Genomic DNA, 13,167 nt, shown 5'->3' with positions numbered 1-13,167 from the left:
GAATTACCTAAAGTAATCCCTGTACTAATGATACACTCCATATAGTTACAGCTCCTCTATTATTCATATACAGTGATTCATATATGAACATGAACAATGAAACACCAAATACATAATGTAGAATTAGTATCACAATTACTTTATCTCCAATTCCACTACTGGCAAACATCAAATGTTTGTATATGTACCAGTACACTGTATTAGTAAAGTCAGCTTTGTGTTAAATGTTCAATGATAGTTAACAAAGAGTTAAGGAAAAGGGTTACTTACGTAAAGATGCTCCAGACCCAATTTTTAGTCTTTGGGCTTGGGCATACTGTGAACGGGCTTGTGCACGTCTGGCTGCTTGGAGGTCAATGGCACTGTTGGACCGGAAACTAGTGGGAGTATGGGAAGGAGCAGGGGAGTCTGGGGAATCTTGTTGGCGATGTGTGGATACTGTAGGAATAGCTGATCTTCGCATACTACTCTGGGGTAATCTTGATGGGATTCCACATAAATTTTCAGTGCTTCCAGCAGTTGATGATGATCGTGACCACCCTGGACGACTTCCAACTGTTCAAGAGTCCAAATTGGACAAGCGCAGGCAAATGTTGGCCCAAATGCGTATGCATCAAGATGGAAATGCATACCGTCCGTAACAGCACATAACGAAACATCCAGCCACACAAGCCACAGAGTTGGTGTATGTCAGGTGGGAGGGAATATGGGGAAGCAAGCAAAGGCCAAGCATGAGCTGTGTGTCAAAATGCTTGTCACTTGTAATCACTATTGGTAGTGGACTAAAAACAAAACCCCACGAAATAAAAATTCAAATAAAAAACTACTACAGTATAATGCAAACATGTGCAATATAATCTACCACAATTACAAATCAACTATAATAAGTGTAAGAATTCATAACAACCCTATAAAAGTATACTGTTATGTACACACTCATGCAAAAAAATAAATGTTTCTAGAGTCTAGTGAGTCCTGCAGCAAAGTTGAAGAAATAAATATACTGTACATTGCATCAACTGAATAAAATATACTAAAGCAAATCTAAAGATCCCAAACATATTTATGTTTTAAATAGCATAACTAAATATAAAAAATTTAAAAGAGAAAAAAAATTAATGCCTATTAACAACAATTTACTTAAATTTGCAATAATACTCAACACCAATTTCACAATAAATTTCAAACTATTTTGTCAAAATATATAGTCCATCATAATCCTAATATATTTCAAAAAAAGATATTTCAATTATCAACAACAGAGTGAAAAGTTGCTGCAAGAGTCTCTACTGTACTGAATTATCAAAGAATAAAATGCATTCAAGTCTTTTACTTCCTACCTTACACTGTTTTAATGTTACTTACCAAGTAGTAATCTTTACTGATTTTACTACAGAAATAAAGTAGAATAAGACAGCCATACAAACCATACTGCCCATACCAGTTACTCAGGTTTCTGGTTTAGGTATACATACAGTGTACACACAAAACCACAACAGCTAAGCTCAACTTATAAAACAGTCACATCATACTTTAGCTACATAAGTTAACTACTATCTCAATACAATTCCAATTTCATGGTAGATCCTATCAAAACTACCAATTATGTATATAGCCCTCCAATTTAAAATAGTACATACATGTAATCAACTCATATGATGTGGCTGACAACATTCCAAAATAGATCATTCTCTAAGTCTTCCAATGAGGAAAATAAAACTCAGTGGAAGACACACTAACATGGCTGATCCTTTTAATCATAAAAAATACTGATACTTCATACCTGATGGCTTTTGTGAATTGTGCAAAGATTGTGAGGATGAAGAATTAGACATGCCTGCTTCACCTTGAAGCATTTTCTTATAACTAGGATCCAGAGAGTTTAATAATTTGTCGGCCTCATCTTTGAAGTGGTCTGCATATCCCCAATATGCTCTGTACAAATAAGAGATAAATCATTACCCATTCACAATTTATAATATGCATACATATAATTCTAAGCAATATTTCATCTGGTGCAGTGGTATTAAAAAAAAAAAAAAAAAAAAAAAAAAATAAGTCACTTACTTTCTTGAAAATGCTCTAGCTTCTGGGTCTGCATCTGTAATACCCTTTTTTATGCTCTCCGAAAGAATTATCACATGCTTTTCCATGGAATGAGTTGGCCATGTGTGTACAAGCTGGTCCAAAACTTCATATAAAACTTTGCGTATTTCTCTGTTCTTGCTATTCAACTCCCTCAACAGTATGGGAATCAGTTTATGATGGTGGGTATTTTGGATTATAAAACGGATTGTAACAATGCCAGATGATGCCATGACCTGCAACAAAAATTTGAATTTCAGTCAATGAAATGTTCCTGACTTTTAAATAACTGTTCAATACAAATATGGTAAAGAATTTCATATAAATTAAAAAGACCCCTAGAATTTCCATGGTTATATCCCTCCACAGAATGGGTCCATCAACTGTAACCATGGATATTATTTAAAACTATAGCACTTTCTCTCTGTATTTAAACAACTGCAATATTATGGTGGTTAATTTTACAATTAGACAGTTTAGCCAGCTCACTCCATCTTGTTTTGCCAATACCAAAACTTTTCCAGCAGATTAATAACTTTCCTGATTTTAATCCAGTCTGAAGTGATTGTCTGCACCTGACACAGCAAACTGGTTATAAATATTGAAGTAAAAAAAGCCTCTGGAGGTTCATCCTCATGAAGCTTTATTACATCAAATCAAAATATTGTCAACTTTTTCTGTTGAGTACTTTCAATTTTGGCTTTAGTGTGACAACGACAACTGTCCCTCTACTGCCTCTAACATTCCTTTGCATTCTTCTTTTCTCTTGAATGATGGCTATGTGATTTACTAGTATTTGGTTTCTATGAGTGCCATCTGAAAGTCCTTGTAATGGAAAAAAATGGTCACTACTTCCAATTGTATGGCTATTTGGAATATGTATAGTAACCACTGCTGCATTACAGAAAACAAAATTGGAAAAAACATAACTGCATCAAGAAGACAATCCCAAGGGGAAACTAGTTAGCTACTCATTAGCTTGTGAACATCACAAAATGAAAAGAGAACTCCCTATATAAGAACTACTTTTAACTATGTAAAAGAAAAGTGGGAACTATGCCTAAAATACCTGAATAATAAGCTAGAATGAGGGAACACTACAAACTGGCTGGCTACATTATTCTCTGATCAAATTAGAAAATTACTCCGATTGTAACTACACTGAACTCTAATTATTAACAGCCATTATATGTAAAAGATCATCTGGAAGGCTTATATATGGTGAGACTACCTTCTTTTTCTGTCACACACAAAACCAATAACTGGGAAAATTTCAACCAAGATATGGAAAATATTATTAATTGGGTTGTGATGGACTGAATATGCTAGTAGATTCTTTATTAGTATATTGTGATGAAATAAATATGCTATTGGATTCTTCATAACTATGGTATATAAGAACATGAAAAATCCAGAGAAAAATTCATCTGCACCTTACCTTGGCACTATTAGGAATTAAATATATCAAGTTTGGCAGGACTGTTTCACATAGATGATCAACCTTGTGATGAAGCTCTTGTGACATATATGCTAGAGTAACACATGCTTCTCTCACTACCTGAGACCTGTAAAATATAAACAAGAAAGATCATGAACCCTTGCCTAGATAAAAGATTTCATGCATATATCAAAACTATAAAATAAAAGTACGTAATGCATAGTAAACTGCATACAATTCATAAAAAACTATGCTGTGAATTTCATAAAAACTATGCAGTGAATTTCCAGGGTTATATCAAGATTGACAGTGATGTTAATATCTAGACCTCTTTCTGGGAACAGTCAAATTACTTCAAATATTAGAAGTGAAGTAGCAATGACTGTCAATTTCCAGGACACTTTTCAGTTGGCCCACCTTACAAAATCCTTCAATAGATTACTGTATACTATTTGCATTCCCACATTTTCAACTTTCAAAAGGTCCACTGAACAATGCATAAATCTTTGGGAAAAGTATAACTTTGCAGAATAACTGAAGTTATCAAGAGCAATGTTTTAGTACACAAAATTTGTTTTTTAATGCAACCTCATTTATCATAGAGTACGTACTGCCACATTTCTGCTGACAAGGTAATCCTGGTCATACCGTGCTTATCTGCAGTCTATCCTGAGAAACTCTGCTGCATCTGGTACTGATACTGCTCGCAAAGATCTAGAAGGTGGGCACTTCAGCCTATGGTCAACAAGATGTAGGGTACCATAATTTTGGGATCTAGGGGGACCAGAGGTAACTCTAATTATGATGGTTTATGTACTGCTACCAAGGTCTAGAAAAACTTCCTCTCACTGGAAATGGAAAATCTTCAGGCAATGAAACAACTTCTCAGAAAGGGAGAGCTGAAGCTGAAGGGATCAAATACTGGGCAATTAAGACTTGACATGTTTTAGTCAAAAGTCAAGGGCATCAGTGAATCCCAAAGGATCAGTGAATCCCAAAGGATGACAGCTGCAACTCTCAAAGTCCAGTGATCCAAAGGCCAAGTCGGCTTCCTCTGTATTAATCACTATGCCTAAAAAGGTTTCCTCTATTGAGGGCAAAGAACTTCTCTTAACATGACGGGGGCAACTAGTTGTCAAGGTAACAGCACCAGAATATAAAACAATTTAGGCACTAGAATATAATAAAATTTAGGTCATTCAGTGCTGAAAGGAAACTTAAGAGAAAAGTTACCGAGGTGTAATAGGAGGAAAACTCTCACTATGAAATAGTTGTTAATAGAGGGTGAAAAGTAAGACAAAAGAGAGAAAATAATGGCAGTCCAGTAAAAGAAATTAAAGGGGTTGCAGCAAGGGCCAAAGGGATGTTACAAACAACATTAAGTAACGCCTACAGTGCAGTGTGCATGAGGTACACTGGCAGCACTAATCCCCTGTGGGGGCAACAGTGCTAAGTCTCCAAAATTTTAAGCCAATCTGCCATTCAGGTTAAGGCTTTTGTGAACACTTCAAGTTCACCAATGTACAATAGTGGAGAACATGAAACTAACACAACTCTCCCCCCTCCATCCAAGCCACAGGAGCTTTCTAAATACTTGCCCCTATGATTCAAATGATGTTTCAAACTCTAGGTATGATGAAAAAGGAAAATATATTTGGAGTTAATGGAACAAAATATAATTAAATATCTTTACTCAGAAAACATTCAAGTTGCGCAGAACAAATATTTTATTGTATTTCCATACTGAACTTAAATCTATCTTACACACTGAACTTAAATCTTTCTTGCACACTGAACTTAAATCTTTCTTACACAGACTAATCTATTAAATAAAAATAAGTAATCAACTGGGAGAAAAACAAGGTGATTCCAGTTCAAAACCTCCATTTACCAGGTGAGGTTTTGGGTTTTTTTTTTTTTTTTTTTTTTTTACAAAGTTTTTCTCAATTACAGTGTGCCTACAGTGTGGCCCTGTATTCGCGGGGATGTGTACCAGACGTCGCCCCCCCCCCCCCCCATTTAGCGAGAATCCACGAATAGTTAAACCCCCATAAAAATGCTTAAAACTGCCTATTTTGTTATTTAAACCTCAAGAAAACCCCACTAAAAATATTTACATATAGTTTTTTAATAGTTACATCACAAAAAGTTTATTTTATGATGATATTGATAAAAAAACAGGAATTTGTGGATATTTCTCTATGAAAAATACCACAAATACGAGAATTTTCCATGAATAATGTGGGTATATGTTCCCGGGAGAAATCTGTGAATATGTGGGTACACGAAAAAGAGGTTCACTGTATTTTCATTCCTTACTAAATGAATCGAAAGATTAGAGCAAAGCAAGTTGCCTTGTGCCTATTACGAATTTCTTTTCTAATTACAAACTGTTAAGGAAAAATAATAATGCTTGCCACAATGATCGTTGTAACAGAGAGAATATTGGTACTGCCAAGTACTTACTATGAGAGTGCATAAGATAGGATAGGATTGGATAAAAGATTAGTTTAACCAGACCTCTGAGCCTAACAAAGGCTCTTCTCAGGCTGGTTCCCAGGAAATAACCTGAGGAAAAAACAAAAAGAAAAAAAGTGAGAAAAATAAAAGACTTTATTCAAAGAACTCACTTTGATTAGGAACATGATAATTTTGTTAAGAGAGAAATCCCTGCCTTCAGCGAGAATTCCTGACGTTGGATCTCAAAAATAAATGTGTCTCTGCCGAATCCAATTTGGTCATTCAACAAGTAAGTGATGAACATTCATCAAACTTGGCATCCATTATATTTCATTGGGTCAGAATGTGGGTTTGTCATTAGATGACCATGAGAAAATATAGTATGACCTATGCGGAGTCTTGCTAAGATTACTTTTTAATCTTGCTTTTTGGAGACAATAAAACCCATGGGTACACCTCAGATTTTATATTTTTCAGGTTTTTTATATTGGTATCAAAGACCAATCTATTTGCCAATCTTGATATATTACAAATTTGACAGATGTTATCCAGTCTGATACAGGGGCATTCACAATTGTTGGGGTAATAGTGCATGCTAGTTTAGTGGCAGAATCTGCATTTTCATTCCCTTCAATTCCTACATGTTCCAGAATCCAGCAGATTTTTATTGATACAGCAGATTGTAGAAATTGATGGATTTTTATTTGGATTTCTTGGACAAGCTGATTTGAAGATTTGTACTTGTTTATAGCATCAATAGCACTATGTGAGTTGCTGAAAATTATTGAAGAGATTGTTCGCCTTGCAGATATTACGTCAAGTGCTACTCCACTATTGTTTTTTAAGCCATCTCTATATATCATAAACTGATTTCCCTTTCTTTGAATCTCTAGGGCATGTTGGCAATACATCTCAGTATTAGTCATATTTCATTTTAGAAGATAACACAAAGTGGTGCATACTTTTATTTGTTTCAGAGTCCAAGGTGGTGAGTGTTCTATTGTTGGAAGGAAAATTGGTGTTATATTATACTAGTTCATTTCGTACGTATTTGGCCTTTTTTGAGAAGGAGCTAGCACCATGATGTTCAATCCTAGGATTACAATTCAGGAAGCAGGCAGCTGCAGGAGATGATCCTGCTTGTAGGGAAAGGCCCCTATGTAGTGTTATTAAATTGCGGTGAAGCCTCAAACTTATTGGGGAGGATCTAAATGCACCAGTACACAAGTGTATTACTTCGTGATACAATGCATCAAGTTTTGAATGCTGCTTCATATGCTGAAGAATACATAGGAAAGCAGTAGTCTATTACGTATAAAACTGATGTCCTATATGTATAATGTTAGAATGATGTCACATCCTGCTCCCCACGTAGAGTAGGAGAGTTTCTTTAATAAGGCAAGAGCTTTTATGCCATTGGCTTTAATATACTTGATGTGTGCTTTCCAGTTTAAATATTGATCAAACATTATTCCTAAGTATTTAACATCTGCACAATTTCAGTGTTATACATTTGTTTGATTTCTTGGTCTTTAAGCCACCTTTTGTCCTTACAGAAAATAATGGCTTTTGTTTTATTGGCTGAAAAACGAAATCCAACTGAATTTGCCAAATTACTTGTATTTGTGATGGCAGTATTGAGGAACCTTTAGGCATGTCTCAAGGTGCTACTCGTGTAGTATATGGTAGTCATCAACGAATAAGCTATTTTTAACTCCATTTGGTAATTGTGCAGTAATGTCATTAATTGCCAAGGGAAACAAAGTACAACTAAGAACACTGCCCCGAGGAATTCCTTCTTCTAAATCAAAGTGTTCTAAATACACAAATTTTTGAAAGTCGTATCAGTAAGGTAGTAGCTCTCTCTCTCTCTCTCTCTCTCTCTCTCTCTCTCTCTCTCTCTCTCTCTCTCTCTCTCTCTCTCTCAATTTTTTCTGATCAAAGCCTATGAGAGTGCAATCAAGTGCACATACACATAAACATACTATATTAAACAACAATTACAGCTTAATCTTAGAATATGTCAAGCTACCAAAACAAGCAGCCAAGAAAACGAAAGTTTCATTACCTTAGATCTTTAATAGAGAGCTGCATCGCTGGTTCTAAAAGCCTTAAGTGTGGATAAAACTCCTCATAACTGGCTGCCCCCGCAATCAACAAAGATCTTATTTTCTTTAACTGTTGAATAAAGTAAAAATGGTAATCCTGAAGTTAAAAAAAACAAACAAAAAACGGCCTGCTAAAAAGACTATTCATACTTACTTAACTACAGTACACAAATGTTATGAATGTAGTACTATTGCAGTTTTTCAAAATTACATTATACCATAAGGAAATGTTAAAAGAAATCAATTCATGAATGGTTCTGAAAATTATTTGTAGCTAGCTAATCTATCTTTAATGGCATCACATACTACCATTACAAAGATTTCTCTGAGGAATTATGTAAACAATGATGAAAACCTGACTTAGTAAAGAAGAGCAAAACATTCCCTCTGAATTAAAGTAATAAAAATCCAGAGAAAAATTGCCTAAAAACAAATACAAACAAAACTCACAACATGTCAACATCTATGAAAATGCAAAAAAAATACTCACATGGTCTACTCTCTTGTCCCAATCATTACTGGGATTCTGAATAATTTCTCGGAATTTAGTAAGAGTATCCTCTAATTCACGAGTTGAATATATTGTTACTTTTGGAACATCCTCAAAAGAAGCAAAAAAGGAGGCTTCATCCACAGCTCCTGCATTAGCTACGAAGTAAAAAAGAAACATTATTGTACTATTTCACAACAAAAACAACACAAGTATATAATTTACACATTTTCAATATCACTTAAGAACTAACATTACAATATGACATTGGTAATGTTGATAATATACCTGTTTATCAAAATGAAGTCTCTGCACATTTAATCATATATCAAATTTAAACTGACTATAAATATTTTATTACACAGGTTTGCACTGCCTGTTCAACTCGTCATTTAATGCAATTTGCATAGCTTTTACGGCTAAATATTCCCCTTAATACTGCGTGGCTATAAATAAATTTTCAAACACCAAAAGGATGATAGCTGTACACAAGGAAGATACTGTGTATACTCTTAATTTAGATAATACATGTCTACCATCTAAGTACACTAAAAGCATCAATGCAGTACTGTATTTGGAATGTCTGCATTAGCAAAAATAACTGTATTCAAGTGCATTGCTAAAAGCTGTAGTCAAATTCTGTGCCAGTCACAGACAGTACAGAAATACACATTTGTGGAATCATAGTCTTACCATCTTCTTTTGATATTGCTTACCCTATTCACAAACATTAAGTGTAATGTGGCTGTACTCCACAGTATTTTGCTGTTCACTTTGAATAAGCTAATACTTTCTTACAACTCAGTAAATAGCTAAAACTTTAAACAGCAATACTCATCACCCATTCCAGGCAAAACAGGTTTTGGTTTCATTTCTTCAACATCCTACTCTCCTGAACCCCATTGCTGAATTGATAACTTTAGTTTTGCCTTCCTCTTTCTCTTTTTGGTACTTGTCTAATTTTAGTAAAGGTATGGATACAATGGCTAATGTTTTATATTTATGAAAATCAGTTCTAGTTCAGATTTAGACTGGTATCTTTCCCTGGTTAGGTACCAGGGCTGTTTCTGTGTTCAATGCATTAACATCGCTTAACATCAGCAGCAGTGTCATTTTGCCTTTTATTTTGCTATACAAGACATGGCACTGATTCTAGAAACTGCATGTTGCGATTTAGGTGGTTTTTAACCTCTGACAATACAGTCACTTTCTACGTACTGTTTGTTTGTTTGCAAGCTTGATTACTAAAGTAGGAAAGAGTTTTACAAAGAGTTTTAGCTAAGGTGGGCCTTGTGAATGATAACAAGTGATTCGATTTTGGGAAGGAAAGTAAGCTTTGGAGAGAATGGATCTTTTATTAAAAGGACTACCCAGCCTTGGCAGAAGTTTGTAGATTCTGAATACTCATTTATGTTTTGTTTCTGCAAGCAGAATTTTGTGCACTTGAATTCTATTGCATATCTACAATGACATACTTTGGGTTTTTACATTACCTTGTTAAGAGAGAGCTGTTTTCCCAGTCTTTACAAATAACTGTACTATTTAGTTTTTATCTCATACTGCCTTTTATCATTTCTCATATTTGAATGTTCACTGAAGATTTGTTTGAAAAAACTTCAGCAAGATTCATTAGTTCAGCACTACAACCCCTACATTTTTCCTTGACAAACTCTCAGCACAACAAAACTGACTTATATGTCCTCACCTCTGTTATATCTCTACTGAAAACTATTAAGTGTGTGTATATTTATGTGCATGTATGCATGCATGCATGCATACATACATACATACATACATACATACATATACATACATACATACATACATACATACATACATACATAATATTACCTATTTTGGTTGTTTAGAAAGTCTAAAACAACAAATTTATGTGGTCAGGATGATGCATTGATGCACTAAAATTAACTGAGAACATAAATTTCTTTCCTTCTCTTAAAAAAGTATTTTAAAAACTGAAATGAAGAATCATGAATTCCTTTCCCACCAAGGAAAAGTATGATCACCTTTATTCCCAATGATATGTATATTTCTGTTACTTTTGCCAGTTAATACTATTATATATTGCTACTTTCAAAATGCATGTTTTCCCCCTCTTTGAAATGTCTTGTAGATTGTGTAACATTTTTTCAGATTCCTAGATAGCTTAGAATAGGATGTTTTTTAAATGTGGTGTTCAGATTTCGCATTAACGTCATGTAAAAAAATATATATCTAACGTAAAGAGAGAGATCCTTGTCTTTTCAAAGCTGCAAATGTTTAACTTTTATGTCAGCACTTTGAATTAGAGTCTGCGAGATCCGTTTGCGTCCCTGCTCTGTCAGCGCGTTTGATAATGAGCTCGACTCTTTTTACGTGGTCATAAAAAACATGTCAATCTTAATTATCGTTTTACCCTCCGTTTCAATCGGGTACGTATCTGTTGAGCAGTCTTGTCTTGTACGCGTATATCTTGTCAAGTCCCACGTGGATGTTGCACATTGTGGGTGTAAGATTGCGTCAGATTTCAGAACTTTCGAGAAGCTTTCGTGCCTAGAACGTTTTGAGACATCTGCTCTGTCATTTCCATAAAGGAAGAGATATTCATTCGATCTTAAGACCTCGAGGCAGTTAGATCTCCCCCTCTCTCTCTCACTCGACATCGAGATTAAATTAACGCAACGTAAATTTGGTCACTCATATTGTGAGAATTGTATATTTGATATTTTTCTTATTAAGAAATTTAGTTTATTTAATTTCTTTTGTGGAATCTGAACAAACATTTCGTAACGGCGCCTTGTTTTTTGTGAAAGTGTAATTTACAAGAGAAGAAAAGAAGGTTGGTATACCAAAAAAAGGTAAAGTGTGTTATATTTTATTTTTATTAGTTGCAACTAATAATTGTTAGGAACAGTGAATAACTAATAATGGATAGGGAGTGTGTTTAATTAATAATTGATAGAAAACTGTTGTCTGTTACGAAGGTTTGGTAAAAACTGTTGGTTAGTGTTTTTGAATGAAAAAGATTTACACTTTTACACATTGCTGATATTTTTTTTGTGTTTGTGTCTGTTCCATTGTTTGTGCATTTATTCATTTTCTTATTGAAGTGTGTCTTTTTGTTTTATATTTTCATTTGCATTCACCATTTAATTGACTTAGTTATTTTCATTGCTATATTGCACATTTAATTAAATTTAACACTTGTGAATTTATTTGCATTTACTTAGAATTCTTTTCAAGTTTTATTGTTGTTTAGCACTTGTGATTAATTTCAAATTTTCAGTTATTGCCTAACACTTTTGAATTTTGATTGAATTACTTTTCTTGAATTTTATGATAAATTAATTTTGATTTAATTTTACTTAATTTGATTCAAGAATTAATTAAACTTTACTTTGTTTTTCAAGTAACAGTAACTTTTCCCTGATATTGTGAATTTCACTTTATAAATTTTGAGATTTTAATAATAAAATTTTGTATTTAAAATTTTTATAAGTGTTTTCTTTATCTTACACCAGTATATATATAATTATGACTATATTTATGATAGGTAGAGACATAGAGTGGTAATTGATTTGCTTTCCTTCAATTTAATTGAAGTGACTTAGAACCAGGAAGTACTAGACTTTCTGAAATCAGGGAAATACTTAGAGTTTTGAAAGTTGTTGATGGAGTGATGCCCTTTGATAATTTAATTACTTACAAGATTACCTCACACCTGTTTTTTTGATGAACTTAGTCTGATTTTCTGCCATACTGGTAAGTGTTAAGGGATCACTGTTGCCTTTAGTGTATTCAGTCGTTTAAAAAACGTTATGAGGGTTCAGGTGTTTGGCTTTTGGTGAGGTACTAATTGATGCAAGGTAACCAGATACTTGGCACTTCGTAACATTGTTTAATGGTGCCCAGAGACCCGGGAAAGCAGATTTCATTATCACTCTAGAATATACTGGTGGTGTTAGGAATATATTTTGTTAGGAGAGTGACCAAATAGTTTTGTTTTGCATTTATTGTATTGAATTGTAAATTGATAACTTAGAGGAAAATGGCTCAGTTCAATGTTCAGGAATTTTTAGCAGCTCCTTCCGTCCAAGTTTGTCTGAAACCACTCTGTCTAGAGCACAGTGGAGCGCTTTAGCAGAGGCATGTGGTGGTTATGTGTCTACTAGTATGGTAAAGGCACAAATAAGATGTATTACTATGGAATCATTGATAAACCCTGGTAGAATAAACTGATGAAGATGAGTTAGAATTGGCTCAAGAGTTGTTGAATGTAGCACGTGCTGATCTCATAAATAAGCAAGCAGAAAAGAAAGAGAAAAGTGATTGCAGAGTTAGAGCTTAGACGCATTGAAGCAGAAGAGAATTTGATTAAGCTAAAAATGCTTGCTGAAAGAGAAAGAATAGACAGGGAAAAACAAGAAAGAAGAGAAAGAGAAGAAGAAAAAGCAGCAGAAGAGGAAAGAGAAAGAATAAAAGAGGAAAGAGAAATCGCAAGACATGAAAGGGAAATGGAATTAATAAGAGCTAGATCCACATTACCTGTAACACCGTCTAACCCTAACCAAGGTAATCAAGACCCTGTA

General features: G+C 34.2%; 1 protein-coding gene across 20 annotated transcripts in view; it reads right to left on the bottom strand.

Moving 5' to 3' along the window:
- Positions 1-13,167, bottom strand: part of LOC135221061 (CLIP-associating protein 2-like) — a 426,064-nt gene that overhangs the window by 53,200 nt on the left and 359,697 nt on the right. For 18 of the 20 annotated variants that reach the window (XM_064258816.1, XM_064258818.1, XM_064258820.1 and 15 more), the window contains 6 exons: positions 8,582-8,739; positions 8,052-8,161; positions 3,524-3,650; positions 2,068-2,321; positions 1,784-1,935; positions 271-555 (listed from right to left, as the gene is read on the bottom strand). In XM_064258816.1, coding sequence (XP_064114886.1) covers positions 271-555; positions 1,784-1,935; positions 2,068-2,321; positions 3,524-3,650; positions 8,052-8,161; positions 8,582-8,739 — 1,086 coding nt within the window. The remainder of the gene's footprint in view (positions 1-270; positions 556-1,783; positions 1,936-2,067; positions 2,322-3,523; positions 3,651-8,051; positions 8,162-8,581; positions 8,740-13,167) is intronic. The other 2 variants (XM_064258825.1, XM_064258826.1) reach the window with 1 other exon arrangement.

This window comes from Macrobrachium nipponense, chromosome 2 (genome assembly GCF_015104395.2).
Source record: "Macrobrachium nipponense isolate FS-2020 chromosome 2, ASM1510439v2, whole genome shotgun sequence".
In the NCBI taxonomy this organism is placed as follows: domain Eukaryota; kingdom Metazoa; phylum Arthropoda; class Malacostraca; order Decapoda; family Palaemonidae; genus Macrobrachium; species Macrobrachium nipponense.
Note: the sequence above shows the minus strand (reverse complement) of the source record. Positions and strands in the feature narration are given on the sequence as shown.